Consider the following 26,137-nt stretch of genomic DNA (forward strand, 5'->3'; position numbering starts at 1 on the left):
AGGTGCTCAATAAATGGTTGCTCAATGAATGAATCGCACCCACCCCCGCTTCTGACCCCAAGGAAACAGAGAAGTTTACGCTGATGGTCCAAGGTGACCAGATTAGCCAACGGGTCCCCAGCAGAGTCTCGAGACTCCCAAGCACAGAGTGACCTTCAAATTCAGTTAAAAATGGATTATGCTGACCTTAATAAAAGATCCATTTAGCTTCTAGATGAGAGAACACAAATTCCAGCAGGTCCCGCCCCGTCTCAACACGCGACGCGGGGCTTCCTCCCAGTGCTGCCGGGGAGCACGTGCGCAGGATGATAGCACGTCACTGGAGGAATTTATGGAGCTGCCCAAGGTCTGGGCAGGCCTGGCTGCCAGCAAGGGTGGGGAGAGCAGCCTGGGTCCCACTCGCGGTGGAGACAAGCTGACTTTTTAAAAGCCTCAGATCAAACTCTATTTAATACTCTGTCATGGGGACTTCCCGGGTGGCCCAGTGGTAAAGAATCCGCCTTCCAACGCAGGGGACGCGGGTTCGAGCCCTGGTCTGGGAACTAAGATCCCACATGCCGCGGGGCAACTGAGCCCGAGTACCACAGCTGTTGAGCTCCCGTGCCCCAACGAGAGAGCCCGCGGGCCGCAAACTACAGAGCCCATACACTCTGGAGCCCGCACGCCACAACTAGAGGGAAGCCTGAGAGCTGCAACTAGAGAGAAACCCAAGCAGACCGCGCGCCGTAATGAAAAGATGCCGCACGCCTCGACCAAGATCCCGTGTGCCGCAACTAAGGCCCGACGCAGCCAAAAAACAAAAGGAAAATAAATAAACAAAATTTAAAAATATTAAAAAAAATACTCTGTAATGGCCTATATGGGAAAAGAATCTAAAAGAGTGGATATATATGTATATGTGTAACTGATTCACTTTGCTGTACACCTGAAACTCACACAACATTGTAAACCAACTATACTCCAAAAAAAGTTAAAAATAAAATGACATAAAAACCTCAGATTGAATAAAAAAAAATCCCCAATGCCCCCAACACAAGGGGAGTCCTGGGCACACAAGGGGGTCATTTTTTCCTTTTCTCCTGAAATTGAAAAACGTTAACACACACTCATTGCATGAGTCAAACAGTGCAGGAGCATGTGGGTAGAAAGCCGGCCATTCCCCTTGCTCTCTCCGTACAATCAGACGCAGCTCCTTCCCCACTTTTCTCCGTCTTCACATGAACACAAAAGTCCAGAGAGGAGAGCGGCTTTCTCTCCCATCACCTAGACTCTCCTAGAGCCAGGAATCGACATCACACGGGCATCACTCCAGTGGCGGCACTCATATCACGGATCCCCAAATCCTTACAAGTCCCCAATCCAAAAGTCTGGAGACCAAAACTGCTCTGCACTCGTTTGTCAGCAAAACCTGCCCTGCCTGAAGGCTATATATAGTCCCCGCTTCTCTCCCACCGGGTATTCACATTGTGCCACAGGGACAGGACGGGGTTTGGTTCCACGGTGCTGCCCCTGGCCCTGCTGAGGCGTTAAGTAAAATGCAGCGTCGGCACTAAAGAATCTTACTAAGAGGCTGAAAAAATTCAGCAACGTTTCTGGCCTGAAAGGCATCCGGCAAGGGATGTGGACCAGAAGTGACATGAACGGCAGCTGCTAACGTTCACGGCAACAAGCTCTCCTCCTTTCTAACCTTTTCGTGGTATTCACGGTAGCACAGTGCCTGGGACGTCCTGAATCTTCTGTGTCACAGAGAAATTCACAGGGTAAATTTCTGCTACCACATGCGATGCTGCAGCAGACACCCGGACACACACACACACACACACACACACACACACACACACACACACACAGACACTGGAGTCCTGTTTTCTACAGGGTTGACCAGCAGTGCATACCCCAAATGGTGGTGAAAATACACTGCAGATGAAGACAGCTAGGTGCCACGTGGCAGTGTTCCAAGACGCTGAAATCAGAGAGCTGAATCCAAGTCCTGGGTGTGCAGACTGGCAGCTGTATGACTCAGGGCAAGTGACTTAATCTCTCTGGGCCACGGGGAAAATGAGAAGCTCTGAGGCTACATCCAGCTCCCACTGCGGCCCAGGCCTGGGTTATAGCAGCCACCTCCCAAGGGGGTTATACCTGTTTCCTTTTCTTCTCCCAACCTGCCTGCCTAACGCCACTCAGAAAAATCCTTCTTTTAAAAAAGAGACATGCACCCCAGTGTTCACTGCAGCACTATTTACAACAGCCAGGACGTGGACGCAAGTTAAGTGTCCATCGAGAGAGGAATGGATAAAGAAGGTGTGGTACATATATACAATGGAATATTACTCAGCCATAAAAAGGAATGAAATTAAGTTATTTGTAGTGAGGTGGATGGACCTAGAGTCTGTCATACAGATTGAAGCAAGTCAAAAAGAGAAAAACAAATACCATATGCTAACGCATATATATGGAATCTAAAAAAAAAGGTACTGATGAATCTAGTGGTCGGGCAGGAATAAAGATATAAATGTAGAGAATGGACTTGAGGACACGGGGTAGGAGGGGGAAGCTGGGGCAAAGTGAGAGAGTGGCATGGACATATATACACTACCGAGTGTAAAATGGATAGCTAGTGGGAAGCAGCCGCATAGCACAGGGAGATCAGCTCGGTGCTCTGCGACAACCTAGAGGGGTGGGATAGGGAGGGTGGGAGACGCAAGAGGGAGGGGATATGGGGATACTTGTATACGTATAGCTGATTCACTTTGTTGTATAGCAGAAACGAACATAGAATTGTGAAGCAATTATACGCCAATAAAGACGTATTAAAAAATAAAATAAAAATGTGCTACTTCAAAAATAAAATAAAATAAAGCCACTTCTGTCACGTTGCTCTCAACCCTCACTCCAAACACAATGGCTTTTCATTGCCCCAGTGAATGGAGTCCAATCTCCTCTGTTGGTTTAAGAAAAAACAAACAAACAAAAACCTTATATTAAAAATAATAAACCACCTGAAATTCTGTCAACCTGGCTGGCTTCATCTGTGCCTGTTTCTCCCCCATCTGAGCACATCCACACACAAGGGCACGTGGCTTGATCACGGTGGGTGGACAGCCCTGCATCCCAGTGTCTGCCCTTTACATTATCTCTTAAGTGTTTCCTATGCTGAGAAGGAGACTTCACGTTGATCTGAGAGCCACTGACCCTACGACCGTCCCCAGCAGAGCTACACCCGCCTTGCATGCTTGCTTGTAGCCACATCAGCCTCCTCTTTAAAAAAATACAAAGACTTCGGCCGCTTGTATCCTGCCCCCCTGGGCACTTCTGCCCACCTCAGCCCTGGCATCAGAACCTCAACATCTCACACTGGAGAGTGTCTTGTTAAGTACTTCCTGAAATACATTGTGCAGAACAGAAGTCCTTCCCCTGCCTAGAGGGTCACAGTGCATGTCAGTGCATTAAAGGCACTGATAAGTCCTGCAGCACACGACCCCGTTTAGCTTTCTTTAATCCCCTGTTTCCCAAATGAACGTGAATGAGGAAAAAAATCATGCCAACGCCCGAGTCCTTAGTGTTCCTTGGCACACACTTGGGGGCATGCTAAGTGTCTGAGGTCACCTCGCACACTTCCGGAGCCATCTCCTGCTCAGAAACCTTCCCGAAGGCCCCCACCATCTCCCTAGTAACCGATCTGAATCCTGAGCCTGGTGTTTGTGATCAACAGTGTCTTCTGTCCTTTTACCTCTTGAAAAAAGCAGCTCATTGTGGTCACTGCCACGTGCAGACCCGGAAGAAGCAGACCCAGACCAGTCCCTGACCAGCTGGGTGATGTTAGGCAAACCCATTAACTTCTCTGAGCCTCAGTTTTCTCGTCTGTGAAATGGAGGAGCCAGCACCTCAGCACCAACGTCTTAGGATTCTAGCCTCCCTAGGGGTCTCAGCTCACAGCTCCAGCAGAGACCAGTGGGGCTACCAGGTTCAAGAACGGCAGCAAAGAGTAAACGTGATTTTTTTCCCAAAGCAGTTCAGGAATGTGGAGTCAGGATGTCCAGATGGGAGACCCAACTCTCTGCGACCTGGCTGCGTGGTCCTGAGTAAGGCCTTCGTCCCTGAGCATCACTTCCTCTCTGTAAAATGAAGCAGGCCTCACAGACACACAGACACAAACATACACAGAGACCACGCACACACAGAGACAGACACACACAAACACACACAGAGACACACACACAGGTGCGTGTAAAACTGGTGAAATCTGAATAAGATGGGCGGGTTGTGTCAATCTCGCGGGTGTGACGTTGCACTACAGTTATGTAAGATGCTACCACTGGGGAAAACTGGGTGATTTCTCACAACTATACGTGAAATCACAATTATCTCAAAATAACACGTTTTTAAACAAAGAAGGCTAACACCTACATCATGGGGACAGTGCAAGTGTCCAACAAGATCATTCTCTCCTTGATGCCTAACCACACAATGCGTGTTCAGTAAACAGACACTGAAGAACTGAATGAATGTAGGAACAGGAGAAGCACATAGTAGGTGCGCAATATTTTCCCTTATTCTTTCAGTAAGGTCTTATCAGTCCAGAAAAGTAAACTCATTTGAAGCCTGCTTGCTGGGTATGCTGTCACCAGAGGGCCCCCTGTGGTCTCCCCAAAGCAGAGGCTTTATCAAGACTTGCGAGTTGGGCTTCCCTGGTGGCGCAGTGGTTAAGAATCCTCCTGCCAACGCAGGGGACACGGGTTCGAGCCCTGGTCTGCGAAGATCCCACGTGCCGCGGAGCAACTAAGCCCGTGCACCACAACTACTGAGCCTGTGCTCTAGAGCCCATGAGCCACAACTACTGAGCCCATGTGCCACAACTACTGAAGGCCACGCGCCACAACTACTGAAGCCCACGCACCCTAGAGCCCGTGCTCCACAACAAGAGAAGCCACCACACTGAGCAGCCTGCACACCGCAACGGAGAGTAGCCCCCGCTCGCCGCAGCTAGAGAAAGCCCGCGCGCAGCAACGAAGACCCAACGCAGCCAACAATAAATAAATTTATTAAAAAAAAAAAAAAAGACTCGCCAGCTGCCTGGGGGTGGGGAGGAGGACAGGCGTTGTCAGCAGAACCAAGAACAGGGTTCACTCTTGCTTGGGAAGGTGTGTATTCAAATCCCACCTCTCTCCCAAAAGGGCTGAGGCGGTTTCCAGCAGAGGTCCAGGTGTGAGACAGGCCGCCCGCACCCCCATGCCTGCTCCCCTCCTGCCCGGGTCCCTGCCCACAGCCGGTCCAGAGAAGCTGCTCAGAGGCTGCCAAAGAGAACTTCCCCCTCCTGGTCTCCCAGCCCTCTGGCAACTTGCTGCATGGCTAGCAATGAGGCCAGGAGGTCCCCAGGCTCCCCACTGCCCGATGAGTTCATGCTAGGGCAGCCCCTGAGGTCACCCAGTAAGGGCCAAGGTGGGAGAGTGGGGGACAGGCCCAGGGTGGAGGGAGCTGAGGTTCAAGAAGGCTTACTGCAGAGCTGCCACATCTGTGCAAACCCAGAAACAAACTGGGTGTCCAGCAACAGGTGACCCAGGGTCACCCATAAAATTCCTATTCTCAAAGGATACTAATCGACATGGGAACCAGAGGATAACAGCCAGCCTGCTGCTCTCACCTGTTATAGCTCGTCCAACCTGCAAAACAACCTTAGATAAAGACTGCCACTCCTCCACTTTACAGATGGGGAAATCATAGCACAAAGAGGTTCAGTAACTGGCCTAAGGACATACAGCTAGTAAGGGGTGAAGCCCCAAGCAGAACCCAGGCATCCTGGTCCACAGTCCGCAGTCCTAGCCCCTCTGAAACACATTCATGATGTCCTAGGTGGAAAAGACTAGAAGACACATCATGCATTATGATCCCACCTACAGCAGTGTGTGCGTGCGTGTGTGTGCACATACGTGCATTTAAAAAGGCCGGAAGCTCTGAGTGGCAGAATTCTGGGTAATTTTTATGACTTCCCTTGTATCTCTACCGTCTACCTTTTCAACACAGACCATGTCAGATTTCAGGAAAAGATCTGAAACTGTTAAGTCAGCTGCCCTTGGTCCCTCCTTTCTCTTTCCAGGTGCCCTTCCTCTGCATGTTCCCACCCAGGCCCACAAGCTCTGGAAACTTCGCTCAGGGCCTGAGTCCTTCCTGGCCACCATACCGTACCCGCCCCCGAGGCCTGTCACGAGGTCAGGGAAATCTTCTCTAGCCAAAAAGCTTACACAGCCTTGCCTGAAATATACTTTACAGTGGCATAAACGGCTCTGTGCTCCCTAAATTTTCACTCTTGGGCGGAGGGAGGGAGTGGGGGGTAAATGATAGCCCTTGTATTTGGGAGTCTATCTCACTGACATTAACACTGTGTTTACAACACCGGGAAATGTTTACGCTGGGACATTAAGTGATTAAGAGCAAGCCGCACGACTGCACATCGAGTTTCATTTCAACTTTGAAAAAAGAATGCATTGAAAATGCCCAGGAGAAAACAAGTAACAATGTTAACAGCAGCTGTCTCAGAGCTACGTGGAGAGCAGGTACTGCCGCTGGGCTGGGGGAGTAGTTCTCCTTTACTCCTTCTCGTACTTCCCCAAATCCCTACAATAATAATGGAATCATAATGAAAATAATAGCTGGCCCTTCTATGGGGTTTACTAGCTGCCAGATACCAAGCACTTTACATGCATTAATTTACTTAACACCCTCTTTGAGGCAGGTACAATCACAAATGTTTCACAGAAGAAGGAACCAGGGCACAGAGAGGTTAACTTACTTGCCCAAGACCACACAGCTGGGACTGGTCACCTTTAAAATTAAAAAAAAAATTTTTTTTTAAGTATTAAAACCATCTTTTGATACGAAGCCTCAAGGATGGAAAAGAATTTTAATATTTATTGAATGTGTACTGTTACTGATGTACAAATAAACGTAACCTGCCCACCTGCTTTTGCTCTTCTTTTAAAACACAAATCGCACGTGCTGGTGGGCATATACCCCTGTACAGCCTCTTTGAAAACAATCTGACAGTTCCTCAAATGGTTAAACCTAGGGTTATGAGACGACCCAGCAATTCCACTCTACCTATACCCTCAAGAGAAAAAAAATACATTCACACAAAAACCTGTACGTGAATGTTCAAAGCAGCACTATTCACAATAGCTGAAAGATGAAAACAACTCAAAATACCCATCAGCCACTGAGCGGATAAACAAAACGTAGCCTGTGCACACAAAGGACTATTACTCAGCCATGAAAAGCAGCGAAGTACCGACACACGCTACAGTGTGGATGAACCTTGACAACATTACACTGAGTCAAAGAAGAAAGGAGATGAGGGGTTGCCAGGGGCTGGGGGGAGGGGAGAATAGGGTTTCTTTTAGGGGTGATGAAAAATGTTCTAAAATTAGACAGTGATCATGGTCACACAATTTTGTGAATGTAATAAAAACCACTGAATCATACACTTCAAAAGGGTACATTTTATGGTTTGCGAATTTATCTCAATAAACCTGCTATTGGGAAAAAAAATATTTTTAAAGAATTCCACTCACCCAGAAATAATTCCCATGGTTCTGAGAGGACACAAGGTAGCCGTGAAGATGGAGGGGCAGGGGATTCACAGAAGGATACTGCTCACCACGCAGCCTCACCCTCGTGAGCCCCGCATTTGTGCTTAAGGCTGGGGATTCCCCATGGCTTAGCAGCTGGGACTGGCCTTCCACAGGCCCTCAAATTGCTAATGTAAAAATATCAAGATATCTGGGACGGGAGGGATAGCCTTAGCTGATGAATTGGAAATATCCCAGGACACTGGCACTCTGCCTCAGCCTCTAACATTCTCTGTGTTCATGGGCAAGTCCCTTCCCCTCTCTACGCCTTCTTTGATAAAGTGAGGGAGGCTGGACTCAAGGATCAGTAAGCTTCCTCCCAGGACTAAAGAGACACTCTGAGACTTGTCATAAACGCAAAGACAAGCGAAACAAAAGTTGCAATCAGGTTATAGATGAAATATACTTTGTAGCAAAAGCATGGATGGACACCACCGTTTTCAACAGTGGATCCTTTGTAGAATAAAAAGTGAAACTTAACATTACTGAATATGTATGTTCTAAATAACAGAGCCACCCGTATATTAAAAAGCCAGAGGTATCAAAATCTGCAGTTCTGATATCATGTCTTTTTCTCTTCTGCATAAAAAAAATTAAGTCTAGCATCTTTCTGACTTACCGGAGGTTTGATAAAACCTCCTCAAGCAAAGAACATACCATCTTGACGTCACCTGTGGCAGTCACAAGGGCAGGCTGACAGAAATCATTTTAACACCCACTGGCTCAACACAGGGAGAAAAGGTCAGGCTTGGAAAATGTTCCCTTAAGCATAAATAACTTGGAAGCGGCCTGGTGGTTTCACAACATTTTGTCTACAATTTCAAAAATAGAACAAGAGAGGATGCAAGTACAAGAGAAATTACATTTCAAGCCCAAAAGGACTCGTTCAAAACATTAAAGAGGCAGAGTCTCTAAATATAAACCTTTTGGGAGGTCAATAATATTGATAAACCTCCAGCTAGATTGATCCACGGAAAAAAGAGAGAAGGAACCCGTGACCAACATCAGGAATGCAAGAGGGGACATCATTACAGAACCTACAGACATTCAAAGGATAACAAGGGAATATTATGAAGGAGTTGTGCCAATTAACTTGACTACCTAGATGAAATGGACACGTTCCCTGAAAAACATAAATTACCAAAACTGACTCAAGAAGAAATAAACCTTACGGGAGACGTCTCCTTCAGCGCCTCAGGTCACCCACCCAGTGAAAAAGGAAACTCAGGAAAAGGCTACCTACTGGAACAGGTTTTTACTTTTATTTATTTTTATTTTATTTTTTGGCCACATGGCATGTGGGATCTTAGTTCCCCAACCAAGGATCGAACCCATGCCCCCTGCATTGGAAGGGCAGAGTCCCAACCACTAAACCACCAGGAAAGTCCCTGGAACAGGTTTTTTTTTTTTTTTTTTTTTTTTGGCGGTACGCGGGCCTCTCACTGCTGTGGCCTCTCCCGTTGCGGAGCACAGGCTCCGGATGCGCAGGCTCAGCGGCCATGGCTCACGGGCCCAGCCGCTCTGCGGCGTGTGGGATCTTCCCGGACCGGGGCACGAACCCGCGTCCCCTGCATCAGCAGGCGGACTCTCAACCACTGCGCCACCAGGGAAGCCCCCTGGAACAGGTTTTTAAACGTGGATGAAACTCGTGTGTTTTGACTTGATGTCTCCTAGAAAGTTTATTTACTGTGATTTTTAAAGACATACACTTAATACCATCTTTATTGTTTTTTTCCCCCTATTTTCTCTGAGACTTGGATTTTGCCAACCATGGGGCTCTTGAGGAATGCCATTCCCACGGCTGGTAAGGAATTGCCGTGTACAATGCACAAAAGAAAAACCAATGGAGGGTCCGAGGATAAAAATGTCAATGTTAGCTATTGTTTCCATGTAGTTGGAGAGACAGGGCTTACAGATATGAAGCAACCAGAAGACAACGGGAAACCACACATAATAAAGTGATGAATTATTACCAACTGGGAAAAAGCTGTAGACGGACAAGGGCCTAGGCCCTTGGGGGGAGCCGGGGGGGAGACTTCAGCTGGTAGGAGTTCACAAAGGAGGTTTCCAGGAGTGGGAAAATAGGCAGAAAAGTAGAAGAAAGAGCACGTGTCAAGATATGATGGTGGGAACAAGTCAGACGGTTTCGAGGAATATCGAGGAGTCAGCCCACGTGCATTGCGCTATGACTGTGTGCAGACGGGTGCAGATGTTAACAGTGGCTCTTTACCTTGGGGGGTCACACAACCCTCTGAGAGCCTAATAAAAGACACTGAGGTCCTATCCCCCGAAAACTGCGGATACACCCCAGATTCTGCATGGAGTTTGAGGTTAAGAAATCTGTATGTAAGAAAGGGGACACAGTGTTGAGAACGATGGGTCTCCGTAACTCCCCTGACTCCTGACTCTAGCGTATCCCTCTTCCTCATGGCCTGAGCCAAAAGGTCCTCCCTCCTCCTGGTTCATCTCGTCTCACTCATGGGGTCCAGATCCCTGTGGTTTTGAGGTCTACGGGTCAGCTCTCGAGAATGATGAGGACCGCAGAGGAAACTGAATGACAGATAGCAGAAGTGATCAGAGCCTGGGCATACATCCAGACAAAACTATAATTTGAAAAGATACCTGCACCCCTATGTTCACAGCAGCACTACTCACAGTAGCTAACAGATGGAAACAACTTAGATGTCCATCGACACATGAATGGATATAGAAGACGAGGTACATATATACAACGGAATACTACTCAGCCATAGAAAAGAATGAAATAATGCCATTTGCAGCAACACGGATGCAACCAGAGAGTATCATACTAAGCGAAGTAAGTCAGAAGGAGAAAGACATACCGTCCAATGTCACCTATATGTGGAATCTAAACTACGACACGAAGAAACAGCTCTATGAGACAAAAACAGACTCACAGACATAGAGAACAGACTTGTGGTTGCCAGGGAAGGGGGGTGGGGTGGGGGAGGGATGGAGTGGGAGTTTGGGATGAGCAGATGCAAACGATTATATACAGGATGGATAAACAACAAGGTCCTACTGTACAGCACAGGGGACCGTATTCAAAATCCTGTGATAAACCCCAATGGAAAAGAATACGAAAAAGAATATATGTACGTATAACTGAATCACTTTGCTGTACAGCAGAAATGAACACAACCCTGTAAATCAACTATACTTCAACAAAATTTTTTAAAAATAATAATAGGAGCCAACCTTTATTGAGCATGTACTATGTACCAAGCCCGATAACACACACACACTTCAGTAATTCCCATGTACAGATGAGGAAACAGGCCCACAGACCGACAGTCAGGTGGCACACACCTGCTGACTGCCACCAAATACCAACGTGGCTCTTGTCAGGGCCAGAGGTCACGTGAGGGTCGACCACCTGAATGCCCGCTTCATCTCTCCCATGTGCACTGGGAGCCCAGGGAGAGGACAAGGGCAGCTCAGATCCCAGGTGCCTCAGGCTACTTCCAGGTTTCCCATCCCCCTCTGAGTGGGGCCTCAGATTCCTCACACACCCCTCCTTCCTCTGCCCCCAGTAACCACAGCAAACATTTCTGGGGTCTTCACAGCTTGCCAGGCTCCCACTGGGGGCTTCAGCTGCCTCCCGTTCCCCTGAGGGAGGACATCAGATCGTCCCTGTGTATGGGCGAGAAGCCTGGGGCTCAGAGCCGTGAAGCGAAGCGGAGGACCACGTGGGTGGCAGGGGTGGGTGGCGAGGTCTGACTTCAGAATACCCTTGGCCAAAGCACACCATCCGTCCGTGGAGCGCAGAGCAGCACGGCCTCACCTGCAGCCATGGTGCCAGCCCCGCTTTTGTATGGACGGCTGGGAGAGCAGCGTGACACTAAGCGGAGGAGTGAGGGCTTCCTTCCAGGAAAAGTCTGGGAAGTGAGTTGGTGACGTCCTTGCGTATCTCTCCCCGGAGCAGAAAGGCTCCTGCGTTTGCAGGGTCCTGGCAGGGACCCTGAAGCCTCCCTAGGACCTTGGTCTGGCCTGAAGCTGCCCCCAGGAGGGTGGTGGGGAAGGGGGGGGGCACTGGCAGCCCTGCTTCTACCTCTCCCACCAGCCAGGCCCCCCGAGCCAGGCGGCTGCCAGTTTCTGCTGATGCCGTGTTCCGCCTGATTAAGGCCCCAGCGTCAATGCAGTCAGAATCACAAGGGAGCCCGGCACCAGGACACCACAGAGTCAGCCCGTCAGCTGGGTCACTCCCCGCTGCCCAGTGCCAGACCTGGAGGTGACAGAGGCAAGGCCTCTCAAGGCCGACTGCTCCCCCGTGGCGCCCCGTGCAGCTGTGTTGCTGTGTCAACCTCAACCGTGGCCCTATCCAGGCTCAGCGGGACCTCGCCCAGTCACTGCAAAGTCACCCCAAAGGGCCCAGCAGGAAAGACAGGTGCCAACTTCCCTCGTTCACCCACCAGATTCCTATCCACAGGGTCAGCGAGATGATGTCTTGTAAGCATCTAACGTGGCAGCTGCCGCTGCTGTGTCCTCATCACCACCATCGTCATCATCCCATCATCCCATCTCGCTGATCTGAAGACCCACTCTCTCTCTCTTACATTTTAAGCTCTCTGAAATCGGGATGAATCTTACAACGGGTGAAGTGTCGGTTTCATGAGCGGCATTTTTGCTTGCCTAGTGGCATATGAAACAATCATGTGTTTTACAGTGGACAGACCCCGTCTAGGATTAGATAACAGTATTCATCCCCTGCACCTGGCACAATCATGGTCCTTAACTCTGAGCACAGCATCTAGGGCAGTGAAAACTCTGCTGAGTGAACCAACCCATCCCTTTGCTTATACTCCCTTATTTACAGCTTAAGGCAAATATGGCCCCTCACTGTGTCAATTCTCCCCACAAACGTCTCCTAGGCAACACCCCTCCCAGGCCCCCTGCAGGTCCCAGAGTTTCCCAGCATGCCCCAGGGAGGTGGAGGTGGCTCTCCTCCGGGACCCGGGAGCAGGGCTGGCTGGGATGACTTGGACCACAGGCAGGCAGCCTGCCTCCAGCAAGGAGCCCCCGAGGATCTCCAGGCGTGGGCCCGGCTGGGGTGAAGCCACCGGAAAGTACGGATTTAGCATGAGCTCCAAAAGGCCCACACGGACCAGAGAAGCCAGCGAGGGGGGACATTTCTGTTGCCCCCACCCCGGGAGAAATTCTACATGTGAGTCCTAGGAAGCTCCACTCAACATGTTCAGAACAATCTCACCAAATGGGGTGGGGGGCCAGGAGCTGCAGAGCAGAGTTTGGCCAGAAATCTCCGGAGGATGTTCCAAGCATGCTCAGCTGAGCTCCGCAGGCTGTAGGCCAGATGCTCGGCTCTGGGGCTCCTGGGGGGTCCTCTGCTGAGGATGGGCAGGGACACAGCTCTGGCCACCTGACAATCATGACATTAAAATGCAGACACCCAGAAAGTACCAGGAAGGGGCTTCTTTCAGACCCGCTGCCCCAAAGCAGCCAGTGGGGTGGAGAAACCTTTTGAGCTGCACGGAGAGACATGAATCCCACCCCGGACACTGAGAGCTGTGTGACCTTAGGCAAATCACTTTCCCTCTCTGAACCTCAGAGGCCTTGATTTTCAGACGGGGATGATTCCGATCAAATAGACTTCGAGACACAGACATTGCCAGAGATAGAAGGATACGTCTTTGCGACGACAGGGCCAACTCATCAGAAAGACGAAACGATCATAAACGTGCAGGAGCCTTGAAATTCACGAAGCAAAACTGACAAAATTCAAGAGAGAAAAACACAAATCCAAAATTGTGACAGATATGAACACCCCTCTCTCAGAGAATGTGATGGGGGGGGTGTATGAGCGTGTCCGTGCAAGAGAGCACGCACCCGTGTGAGTGTGTGTGTGATTGCATGTGCAACGAGGGAGTGGGTGTCACAGTAAAGGCTTGTGAGCCTGGGTATGAGAGGTGTGTCGGGGTGTCTGCGCATGAGTCGGCGGGGCAGGGGACATGGGGGAAAGACGCCATCCTCTCATGCCCGCACAACCGGCCATCCCAGGGCCGCCAGGGCCCCCTCCTCGGGACCCGCCCCGAAGCCAGCGCTCACCCCAGAGAAGGCCCGGTGCCTCCCCATCACGTGGGGAGTGACAGGTGAGTAAGGTCCGGGTTTCACCCGCTAACGAGAGGGACTCCGGCCACCCCACCCCACGGGATGGGAGCTCCAAAAACCGGTTCCCGCTCCCCCGACACAGTTTTGAAAAGCAAAGAAAATGCAGTTTGCCAAGAGAAGGAGGGCGAGGGGCAAGAGAAGCGATCCTCCCCTTGGCGGGAGGGGCGGCTGGGTGACTGCAGCCAGGCCAGGCTGCACGCAGGCCGGGGGCCAGCGCCACCCTGCTCTGGACCGGGATGTGCAGGTCCCCAAGGAGTCTCGGCTCCTGCACAGACAGGACAGAGGCCTTGTTTCCAGGACGGCACTGCCCCCACCCCCCGGGCCCCAGCAGGACGCAGCGGACGGCGCACAGGGAGGCTGCCTGACCTCCGCTCTCCCCGTGCTGGGGGCCCCGTGGCAGCCAAGGTGCTTGGTGCAGAGGGCCCTGCCTGGGGAGCCCCGCTCTGAACGTTCCGGGCCTCCCTGTCCAATGGCCCCAGGGCATCGCACAATCACACAAAAGAAAGAACCGCATACAACTGAGCGAGACCCTCCGGAAGGGAAAGGGCAAGCGGAGAGATCCCGCCGTCAAAGGAGAGGTCCCGCCATCAAAGGAATCAGGATTAGAAGAGCTGGCGCCCAAGCCCATCGAAGCCCACCCTCTCGGGCCATCTGAGCCTCAAAGGCTGAATGGCTCCTCCAGGCCGCCCTTGTCTTGGACCGACGGTCGTGGACACCAGGACCTCTGATCCCCCCCGTCCCGGGGCTGCGGCATTTGGGAGTCTACAAAGCCCACGCCTGTCTCCCACCTGTCTCCATCCCTCCCCGGCGGCAGAACCGTCACAAGCCTCTTAATCCCCGTCTGTGAACCCCCGTCTGGAAGCCGGGCGAGGTTTACGGGTCTGGGAAGGCTTATAAAACAGCGCTGCAGTGTGCCGATGCTCGGACCCCTCCCCACGCCGGTCCCCTAGGGGAGCTGGGGCAGGAGTCCAAGGGCAGCCTCCTTGTGTGGCTACACCAGGGCGGGCCCCTGACAGCCCCACATCCTCTCCTCCCATGGGTGCCACTCAAGCCCGGGCAGGGGGAGAGGCCAAGGCCGGGCGTTAGACCACTGGCTCTCGCACATCCCAGCTCTGCCACGTAACCCAAAACTCTCAGGGTCGTGAGCCTTGGCCTCCTCATCGGAGATTTGAGACTGATGCCACCTTCCCACAGGACAGTTCACGCCACCCTCCGCGGCCAGAGGAGGAACGGGCAGTCTGGGAAAGAGGGTCATCTGCTACAGCCAGCATCTGCATCATAACCACCACCATCTCCTCAGACCTCACGGTGTCTGCATCAGGACCAGGGGGGTGGACAGAACCTCAATCACCTTCCTTTTCACCGGCTCTGCCAACAATTGATACTAAAACGTGGGCAGGACAACGTGGTGGGCTCTGACCTTTGAGGGGTCTTCCTTGGACCCTGGACCGCTTGCTCTCCCCACTTCACTCTCACCTGCCAGGTAGAAACAGCTCTAAGAGGTGGTGCTCCTGGCCAGGGTCCCGGCATGCCTGCCTGGCTCCGCTGTACCAAATACCACCTGTGACTTTTGTGCCGTCCATTCAAGGCTGCTGGCACCTCTGGAAGGAAACTCAATCCAGCAATCGATTTCATACAGGGTTCCACACCAAGCAGGGCGGGCAGCAGGAGGCTGGGGCGGCCAGTGATGGGGCAGAGAACTTCAGAGCCGCTGGACTCACAGAGCCAAGCTAGGCCTTGACCCCAGGGGTCTTCTCTCTCCACCCCGCAATCCCACTCCTGCCAAAAGGTGCAGAAAGGTGACAGCTTGACAGCTGCGTAGGAGCCAAGGGGCTCAGCTACGAGTACACCATCTGCTCCCATTTTACAGAGGGGAAAACTGAGACCCAGACAGGTGGAGGGTCTTACCCAAGGCAACTGAGTGCTGGGGCCAGAATCTGGGTCCTCTGATTTCCAGGGGTGCAGCTACAGCAAGTCAAAATCCCCAAGAGCTCAATTCTTAATAAAGTTTCTCTTATCCCAGGGAGAAGACGACTAACTCCCAGCTTCAAACAAATCCAGCGATGGAGACCAGCCACAGAAGGTGCAACGGTGGCCAGTGAGTTGACGGCACACAGCTTCAAGGAGTCACAGATGGGACTTTCTCAAACCCAAGTCATGGGCTTCCCTGGTGGCGCAGTGGTTGAGAGTCCGCCTGCCGATGCAGGGGACGCGGGTTCGTGCCCCGGTCCGGGAGGATCCCACATGCCGCAGAGCAGCTGGGCCCGTGAGCCATGGCCGCTGAGCCTGCGCGTCCGGAGCCTGTGCTCCGCAACGGGAGAGGACACAACAGTGAGAGGCCCGCGTACCGCAAAAGAAAAAAAACAACAAAAAAACCCAAACTCAAGTCATATCATGTTATTTGCCTGCCTAAAACCCCCAGTGGGAAAGTGGAACTCAAAGGGTCAACATGGAATTACCAGATGACCCAGCCAATTCCACTCCTGGGTTTCTATCCAGGAGAAAACACAGATACACACAAAAACCTGTAAACATTCCCAGCAGCGTTATTCACAACAGCCAAAAGGTGGAAACAGCCCAAATGTCCATCCGCTGATGGACGGATAAATCCAATGTGCTCTATCCATGCAGTGGAATGGTACTCCGCCATGAAAAGGGCTGAAGGACTGATTCATGCTACAACGTGGATGGACCTCAGACACATAAACGACAAAAGTCAGACATGAAACACCACATATGGGATGGTTCCATTCCTACGAAATGTAGAATAGGTACTTCCATAGAGACAGGAGATTCACGGTTGCCAGGGGCTGGGGGAGGGGGTGATAGGAATGTTCTGGACTAGACAGTGGTGATGCGCGCACAGCCCCGTGAATACACTACAAACCGCTGCACCGTACACTGTAATTCACGCTGTAGGGTGCGAATTATACCTCAATTTAAAAACAAAACAGAAACAGCGCCTTCTCAGGGTCAGCCCACAGTCCCGGCTCCCCAGTGAGGGCCCCCTGACTGGCCCCTGCCCGCCTCTGAGAGGAACCCCGCCTTGCCCTCAGGCACCCTGGCTTCCTCACTATTCCTCAGGCCCCTGCCAGACCCCCCTCGCTGCTCAGGTGACAGCCGCCAACCCTCCCCTCTCCCGGCCACTCCGTCACCACCATCACAGCCCCTCCCACTGCACAGGCCTGGTTTGCTCCCTGCTGGGTCCTGATGCCCAGATAGCGCCTGGGATACAGCAGGCGCTTGGTAAAGACAAACTGAACAAATGAGTAGAATCCTTCTGGTGACTGCCAAGCCACAGCTTCAAGATAAAAGCCCCAAACTCCTGGGCTGTGCTTCCAAAATCTCTATCAGCAGTTCTCACCCCAACTCTGGAATCTTCCAGAAGCTTTAAAATACCAGTGCCACCAGGGCCACCCCTCACAGATTCTGCTTTAACAGGTTGGGGCAGTTGATTCAAATGTGCATCCAGGGATTCAAAACACTACCAACCCTTCCCACCGCATCCCCTCCTCCCACTTCAACAGGAACTATTTAAGGTTCTCCAGCAAATCCCACTCCCCACATCCAGGCTTTTCTTCATGCTCCTCTGCCAGGAGCACATGACCCCCTTGTGGACCTGGCTGATTCCTTTTCAGTCTTTGGGTCAGCTTAGGTGCCACCTCCTCCAGGAAGCCTTCCCTGAACATACCCATTTTCCATCATCCTATGGGCTCCCAGAAGACCCCAGCACAGAACTCAACACAGTATACGATCACAGCCGGATCCCTACACCACCACCCCATCCCCCATCCCCCCAAGGGCAGGGCCTGCCTGATTCCACATCACATCCTCAGAGCACCAAGTGCTCACAGAGCACCTGGCGCACTACAGGCATGCAAACGTTTGTTGAGCTAATGCGTAGAATGGGTACAAACGTTTCTGCAGGGCAGCCCTGGTCAAGGGCTGAGCTGGGCCAGGAGGCAGAACTGCTCCAGCATCCCTGGCACAGGACTGGCAGAATTTCTTTCAAAACTTATACATCTAACTACCTTGTATTACTGAAAGATCAAACCAGCAAAAGTGGCCTTAGGCTGTGGGCTTGTTGGTCCTCCTGGTATAAAGTTGCCTGAAAAATGATGATCCGTGAGGGTTTTGTGACCGTAATACTCTATCCTCCCCAGGACAGAACATCATGGTGTTCCGGGGCTCCGGCATCACATACCAATTTTAAAACCTAGACCCCATGAAATGGGGAGATACTGAACCAAGGGGCCAAATGTACATTAGGGGCATGACAGCTCACAACCCTGTATCACATACTTGAAAGCTGATAAGAGAGTAGATCTTAAATGTTCTCACCACAAAAAAGAAATGGCAACTTTGGGGCAGGGGAGATGGAGGTCATTTCGCAATAGACACATGTATCTAATCAACACTCCGCACACCTTAAAACTACATCCTGCCGTATGTCATTTACATCTCAAAAAGCTGGGGGGAAAAAATAACTTAATAAATTGCTAGATATTTTCCCAGCAAGTCCACACACAGCCTCAGCATCCTTCTCAACACAGTACCACCAGTCACATTTCACGTGTGGCAGGCAAACCGCCTGTGACCCCTGAGGACCACACCTTTCATTTGGACAGATGGGGAAATGAACAAAGGTCACACGGCCAGTAGAAACTCCTTCCACAACTGCCCTGGTGAGGCTCCCTCTGGGGACGGCATGGCAAACAGAAGCTAAGGTCCTAAGCGCCCACAAGGGCTGGACCCAGAGAGATCTAAGCAGAGAAGGAGCCAGAAAGCGCTGGGTGAATTCCCCTTCCCTGCTTCCAGGGAGGCTGAGTTTTGAAGACCTCTTGCCATCCCAGTTGTCTCTAATCACCTCCAGGGTTAAGACAAGGCGCATCTGGAAAGTTCACTCCGCGAGCAGATGGCCCCCACCCCGCCAAGAAAAGCAGAGACCTCCCCTCGGAGGAGGTGGTCAGAGCGTGGGGAAGGCCAAAGCCCAGTCACTTCCCGGCAGCTGCCAGGAAGAGGGTGCCAGTGTCAGCCCAGCCGGGCAGCCTCTCCTGGCACCTTCCGGAAGCTTCCCCTATCCTATCGCCTTGCCCGAGTGCCCCTGGATCCTGGATCCGAGGAGGAGGGGCTGGCAGGCCCTCCCTCAAGAGCAGGCAGCCGAGTGGGCGCAGAGAGCCGGGAACACGGGAAACAGATGTGCATGTGGCCCTGACAGGCGAGTGATGACAGACCCTCTCTGCAGGCCTCAGATGTCAGCGCGGAGAAAAGAAAGGCGGCCCAGCGGCAACACCTGTTCCAGGCCGGGAGGCCAGGCTCGGGGGGCTGGGCGGGCAGCCCCTAGCGAGGGCCGGGGTGCGGTTAGGTAAACAGCTGCACGCTCCACTGCCCGGAACGCTCCCCGGACGGAGGGAGAGTCAAGGGAGGCCTGGCGGCCAACTGGCTCGCGAGGGAAGCAGCTCGATCATGCGGCAAACCCATCCTTGACGGAGGGCCCGGCTGAAATCTGAACACCTGGACAGTGCTGGGGGAAGCAAAAGACAAAGGGCGCCACTTCTCAGCAGGTGGAGAAACTGGCGGCGGGGGGGTAGGCAGCAGAGGCAGCCGGGGGGGGTTCTCGGGGCCTCTGGCCCAGTCAAGCTGACTCCTGCCTCCCAGCTGCTCTGCCGGCTGGAATGCGGGGTGGGCAGGCTCACGCAGGGGCTATCAGGACCACCCTCCCCCCGCCCCAGGGCACTGCCACCCTTACAGCTGGAGCCTCCGAGGGGACAGAAAGTCTAGAGCACAGACTCCAAAGCCGGGCTCCCGGCTCCAATGCTGGCCTTGATGCCATGAGCTGGGCGGCCCTGGGCAGACGCCTTGGCCTCTGCACTTGCCTCTTCCTCTGTGACAGGCGGGGAGCGGCACCTCCCTAAGTGGGGTTGTTGTGAGGGCAGGTGAAGCCTCGCACAGCCTGGAACTCGGGAAGCATTCTGTATCTTCACCATTATTACGTCCCCAGATGCCACCTCTGAGCCCGGCCAGCCGTGCCTCCTAGCTCTGAAGGGAGGGACAACCTTTCCCCACCCCCAGCAAGAAAGTGGGGGGGCAGAGGCTGCGACGCTGGAGCCTGTGGGTGCCAGTGCGAGACCCAGCCTGAGTTACAAGTACCTCAGGGAGAATAAAGGAATGAATGGGACCCGTACCCCTGGTGCCCGCTAGCAGCTCTCACATCACAAACCTTCCAGAGGAACGAGCACCTCCACTTCTCAGGGGCAGCAACTGAGGCTCAGAGAGGACAAGAGTCTTTCCCAAGGTCACACAGCCAGCTCCCGGCAGAATGAAGATTGAAGTCAGGTCTGTCTTAAGGCCAAGCCAGGGTCTTTCCATGGCTTCACAGAGCTTCCCGTTGCTGGGGCTCCTCCTCGGGGAAGCCCCCCCAAAAAGGGTGGGTGGGCTACAGCCTCCACAGCCCACCCCCGACACAGCCCTACCCAAGCAGCCAGCTCAGAGATATGGTGGCTACAGGGCAGGGTGCTCTCCAGGGGCCAGGAGTCCAGCTGGTGAGAAAAGCCACAATCTAAAGGAAGGGCACCAGTGACAGACACCCTTCCTCACTTCTTTCTTTCACGTTTACTTTCTTAGCGGTTAAAGGTGATTCCCTTGTAAATGAACCCTTAACAGGAAACAACTGAGGCATCACAGGAGGCGGTACAGACGAGGTTCTGGAACACACTGTCCCAGCTAAATGGCTCCCCACAGCCACCTTCCAATGTCCCTAGCCACTCCCCCCCAAATTCTCAAACCACGCACCGAACGGAGACACGGAATATGGACACGAGAACCAAGGACTCGGAGCTGGCTTCGGGAAAGGAGCATGGGGGCCTCTGCACGTTCCTTGGTGGTGTCACCCGTGTCTTCACCCCTAACAGCCCTGCCAGGAGTCCCTTGGGTTGGTCTGCAGCTCCTGTGACCCTGCGCTCTCGTCCCCAAGCCCACCCTGGCACCTGGCCTAGCTTCATCCTGCCCCGCTCACAGCTCTGCAGGAAGTATTCTTTCCGGGCTCTTCGTGCCCCTCCCCCTGACACCACCAGCACCGCAGGGTCTGGAACAGTGCCTGGCTCAGAGGAGGCGCTCCACGAATATCTGTTGAATGAATGGGGGAGGGGGGAGAGGCTGTATTCCCGGCACTCTACTGACCGTCAGTCAGGCTCTCCTGGAGGCAGGAGTTGAGGTTTCTCTTTCCCTCTGTTTAAATGGGCCTGAGCCACGCACTGCTGCCCCACCACCCAGAGGCCTGATGGCCTCACCAACCACCTGGGATGCTGCCATGGTCCGGCCCCGGGCGTAGCTCTTCCCAGCCCATTCCAAGGCTTCGTTCACTTTTCATTGCTACCCCGTATCTTCAACTCTAAACCCGACCTCCTTTTTCTGATTTCAAGGCCTCTAGTTCACGCCAACCTTATTTCCCTTCCTCCTGAATCCTCTCCCACCGACAAATCCCGCCCATCTTCCAAGGTTCCACCTCTGCCAGGCGGTCCAACGGCGGAGGACTTTGGGGTTCAAGACCCACCTCAGCGACCTAGTGGCTGTGTGACAGTCAACAAGGTCATCTGACTTCTCTGGGCCTCCATTTACTCATCTCTAAGATGGGAATAATAACGCCTCATAGGAACGCGGTAAGGAGCAAAGGAAATAGGTTGCTCTAGAAACGGTGCAGAAGTTAGCGTGACGTTCAGCCCCCCAAACTCATGCTGACCCCCCCTGGGCGGACACCAGCTTGCGTTTTCGTCCACACCTGGCCACCCACCGCACCCCGCTTCGCAGCTGGACTGGGAGCTGCAGCTTCTCATTTCCTCACGTTCCTATCATTGAGGGCCCCAGTCGGCATCTCATCAACTCCCGATGAGTGAGCACATCAACGTGGGAAAACACCACAGTGTGGACGTTGTGCAGAAGACAATCTGAGAGGCCTCACGGGGGGTGCTTTGATGACCTCACGCCCACCACCGCCAAGCTGAAAATCTGTACCCACCCTGCAGAATCCACCTGCATCCTGGAACAATGTGCCCCAACACGTGGGGAGGACACAAGGGCGCCACTCTATGCCAAGCACCTGACTTGCCGGAAGCATTCAAATGCCCCGATTCATTTAATTCTCATGATGGCCCCTCGAGGCAGGTGATACTTATTTCCACTCCCCAGCTTAAAGAAATGAACTCAGGGAGGCTGAGACGCATCCTCCCTGGCGCTCAGTTAACAAGAGAAAGGGCAGGATTGGAACCCGGCTCTGTGCTGCTCAGCCAGGCTCTTCTCCCAGGCCCGGCCCTTCCGGGAACCGTAGGTCAGATTCCCAGCAGCAGACGCGCGGGCTGCGCTGCCGCACACCGCGAACAAGAGGTTTAGCATCCACGGTGCGGGGGTGGCAGGCTTGTCCGTTTAAAACGAGAGGCCCTCCAAAAACAGCTCTAAAGACAAAAGCCCCCAAACCAGACCAAAGCCCCCCAAAGACAGCACTAAGTCCAAAGGGGCCGTTGACATCCAAAGAACCCTGGGCAGAGCGTGAAGGCGTCGGGGCCGGACATCTACTTTATAGACGCAACCACCGTGAGTGAACACGTAACCCAGAACCCCACACGTGTGCACACGCGTGGATGCCTGGGAGGCAGGATCAGAAGCCTCTCAGGCAGACGCGACACCCACTCCTAGACGGGCGGAGACACCCTTCCCTGTTCACAGGTCCCTCCTCCAGCCCCACGCCAGCGGCTACCACTCCAGGTGTCTGATTAAGACAAGCCAGTGTCACCAGCTTTGGTGGAAACTAGGATTTCTGGCTCCGGTGGCCATGACGGTGATGACAACTCAGAGACGTCTGCTTCCCCAGACCCACCGGGGGCAGGTCCTGCTTCGGCCTTTGCAAAGCCAGATAGAAAATTAACTGCGCCCCGTCTGGCTCCTCCCGGGCAGGCAGCGTGAAGGCAGGCGCCTTATAAACAGGGCGCACGCCAGGCCTCCCACCCTCCGCCTGCACAGCTGACTTGCAGAAAAGAAAGACTCTCTTCCCACCGGGAGAAATGTCTGTTTGGGCCACTGTCCCCTGGGTCCCAAAGCCCCATGTCTGGAAATCCATCTCCAGCTGCTATTGAGCAACCAGAGAGCCTCAAAGGAAAGGTGTGAACTTGGGTGGGAAATTCTGGAAAAGCTAAGCTGAGTGGGAACAAGAGGAGAGAGGAACTTCGGATGTGTTTAAACCGGGTAAGTACGGAGACCTCTCGGTGACCTGCATGGCTGGACTAATTACCAATGTTATCAGGCGGATGACAGACGTGCCCCGAACTTCCTCTGTTTGATAGATTCCGCTGCAAACACACTCAAGTTCAGGCCCATGCCTGCTGTTCCCAGCAGTGCCCTATTCTTCCACAGGACCACTCTCGGCCCCCAGCTCCCCCGACCTGCCACATGCCTCCAGGCCAACGCACCCACCAAGCACTAGCGGGGTGACCCCGGAGGGCACCTCCTGCTGGAACACACCACACAGAATCGGTGCAAACTCCTCCCTGGCAGAAGATAAAACAACATCTCTTCCTTCCCTGCTGGGACTTCAGAGAATGACACGAGAACTGCTTACCTTCCTCGCAGCTGCCACTGGGGAGCTCCAGCCCATGGGTCCCTGGCGGGTGAGCCCTTGGCCAGCACACACCAGGGTCCCGCACTCTGTGCAGGCGCCGATTATCAGCTGCCGGCCATCGTCCACTAAGAGGCTGTGGCTCGCTCGCAGGGTGTAGAGAAACAAGGGCAGCCGGGCGACCCGCACGGCCTTCAGCCCGAGACACCGCTTCTTCTCCTGCCGGCAGAAGAAGCACACGAACGTCTCCACTTGGTACTGCCGAGACCAGGGGCTGACGGCGTGCTGGGTGCCGCGGGCCTCGTGCTGCAGCCACTGGCCCAGCAGGTCGTGGTAGCAAAGCACGCAGGTGGCCACCAGGCCGGTGGAGTCGGCAGGCCTGGCGCGCGGGGCGGGCGGATAGACGGTGAGGAAGGGAAAGAAGGGCTCTTTCTCGCCCAAGCGGCTGGAAGGGTTCACGTTGAGCTGGAACTCCTTCCCAGGGCCCAGCTCAGCCCCGCAGATGTAGCAGATGGACGCCGGGCTGCCCTGGGCCGACGCGGGCGGCTCGGAGAGAGCAGGATCTGAGGCCGAGAAAGCCTGGTGGTACCTGCCCAGGAAGCCCTGCACAGAGGTGATGAGCTCCTCGTTCTGGCAGGCCCGGTACAGGGCCCAGACGTCCTCCAGGACGCTGAAGCACTTGGGGCAGCTGCGGACCTCACAGCGCTTGTTGGGGCCCTGGGCATTGGGGGGGCAGGGCAGGAGGCTGAGGAAGGGGAAATGCATGGAGCCCCTGGTGTTGCCATTGAGCATCCTGGAGGCTACTGCCCGGGCATCCTGGGTACAGTCCTCCCCGCAGAGGTAGCACGCCTCTGGCAGGGCCCCGGCGGGTGGGCCCTCTTCCCTCTGGAGCCTCCTGCCCTTGGAGGCCATGCCGGGGGCGTGGCTGTTCAGGGGCACCACGTAGAGCCTCTGCAGGATGGGCACATCGGCCAGCTCGAAGCTCTGCCACTGCTGCATGAGGGACGAGAAGCAGCAGGGGCACACCAGGGTGCTGCCGCCCTCGCTGATGGGCTGTGCTCCCGGGGGTGGGCTGTGCAGCCACAGGAAGGGGAAGAAAGGGGCCTGGGCCAGCTTCTCCTGCTTCTGCACGTGGATCTGGTGCTGCGAGGCCGGGGACAGCGCCGACCCGCAGATGTAGCAGCAAAGGCCCTCTGGTGGTGCGGCCCGGCTCTCCAGGGGAGCTCGGGGCACGCGGCCGCCACCGTTTTCTGTGTCTCCGGGGCCACGGGGGCCTGAGGAAGGCTCTTCCTGGTGGCCCTCCTCCTCACTGGTGATGTTGACGTCACTGTCCTCAGACACGCAGCAGCCCCCGCGGGTCTCCCCCAGCGGCCTGCTCTCAGGAGTCTTGGCGGCCCTGCCGGAAGGGGCTCCTCTCATGCTCTCTGCAGGGGCCACCTGGACTGCAGGCCCTTGCCAAGGGTCCTGAATGCCCCTCAGGACGCTGGCCCGGGCCTCCGGGACCCAGTGCCTCCCATGGCCCTTCCGCCGGCGCCGGATGCCCGCCTTGGGCTCCCCGTCCACTCGGAGCTTCGAGGGGACCTCCTCCTTTTCCACGTCCCCCGCTGCGGTGGTCTCTGCGCCCTGTCCGGGAGAAGGGCCCGGCGCCAGCCTCCACTCCGGGCAGCGGCCCCCGCGAGGCCCGGGCCCCGGGGCAGCCCGAGCCGCCGGCGCCCCGTGCTGGTGGGGACTGGCGGCGTCGCGCGCGGCAGGGTCGGGCTCGGAGAGGGGGTCGGTGTCCGACAGCTCCGACAGCTCTGAGTCTCGAGGCTCCTCAGCGGCCGCGCGGGGCCCGGGGCCACCGCCGCTGCCACCGTCGTCGTCGTCTTCGTCGCCGGCCGCAGCGCCCAGCGCGTAGGCGACGTTCCACTCGCGGGGGGCCCCGGCACCCCCGCGGCGTCCGCCCGCACCCGCGTCGCACTGGTGGGGCCGCTTGAGCCAGTACATGCGCTTGTCCACGGGCGTGCGGGCGCGCTCGAAGGCGGCCCACTGCTCGCCCAGGAAGCATCGGCACACGGCGCACACCAGCACGCAGCCGTCGGCCGGGGACAGCTCGCGCGCGCCGGGCGCCGGCTCCTGCTGCTGCAAGAACGGGAAGAAGGGCTGCGCCGGGGCCCCCACGCCCGCCGCCGGCTGCTTCACCTGCAGCTTCAGCTCCTTGCCGCGCCCGATGCCGCCGCCGCAGATGAAGCAGGAGAGAGGCGCGCCGCCGCCGCCGCCGCCGCCGCCGCCGCCCGCCGCCCGCTCGCCCACCGCTGCCATGAGCCGCTGCTTGCGGGAGACCGGCGCCGGCCGCCCGCTCATGGCCGCGCCGCGCCGCCCGCCCGGGGCCCCGCGCGCCCCGAGCCGCCCTCACCGCCCGCCGCCGCCGCCGGGCCCAACTTGGAGCATGTGTGCGCGCTGCAAAGTTTGGCGGCGGGCGGCCGGCGCGGGCGCGGGCGCTCGGCCGCTCGCAGAGGCGCCCCCCCCGGCCGGCCGAGCCCCCGGCGGCGCCGCGGCGAGCGCGCCCGGAACGCAGCGGCGGCGGCGGCGGCGGCAGCGGCGGCAGCGGCGGGCCCGGGGCGGCTGGAGCGGCAGCCGCATGTGCGAGCTCCGGCGCCTGCCAAAGCGTTGGGTCATTTAATTGGGGAGGAGGGAGGCGGGGCGGCGGGCGGCGCGGAGGGAGGAGGGGAGGAGAAGGGCGGGAGGGCGGGAGCACGGCGGGCGGGGGGGGGGAATCCCTCCC

The 26,137-nt window shown here is 55.2% G+C and overlaps 1 protein-coding gene across 2 annotated transcripts in view; it reads right to left on the reverse strand.

The window, feature by feature from the left end:
• GSE1 (Gse1 coiled-coil protein) overlaps positions 1–25,698 on the reverse strand; it is a 414,806-nt gene extending 389,108 nt beyond the window's left edge. The window contains exon 1 of one of the 2 annotated variants that reach the window (XM_049704032.1): positions 23,377–25,698. In XM_049704032.1, the coding sequence (XP_049559989.1) occupies positions 23,377–25,674 (2,298 nt within the window). In that variant the 5' untranslated portion in view covers positions 25,675–25,698. The remainder of the gene's footprint in view (positions 1–23,376) is intronic. The other variant, XM_033406335.2, reaches the window with a different exon arrangement.
• Positions 25,699–26,137: the final 439 nt, after the last annotated feature.

This window comes from Orcinus orca, chromosome 20, assembly GCF_937001465.1.
Source record: "Orcinus orca chromosome 20, mOrcOrc1.1, whole genome shotgun sequence".
NCBI classification, from domain to species: domain Eukaryota; kingdom Metazoa; phylum Chordata; class Mammalia; order Artiodactyla; family Delphinidae; genus Orcinus; species Orcinus orca.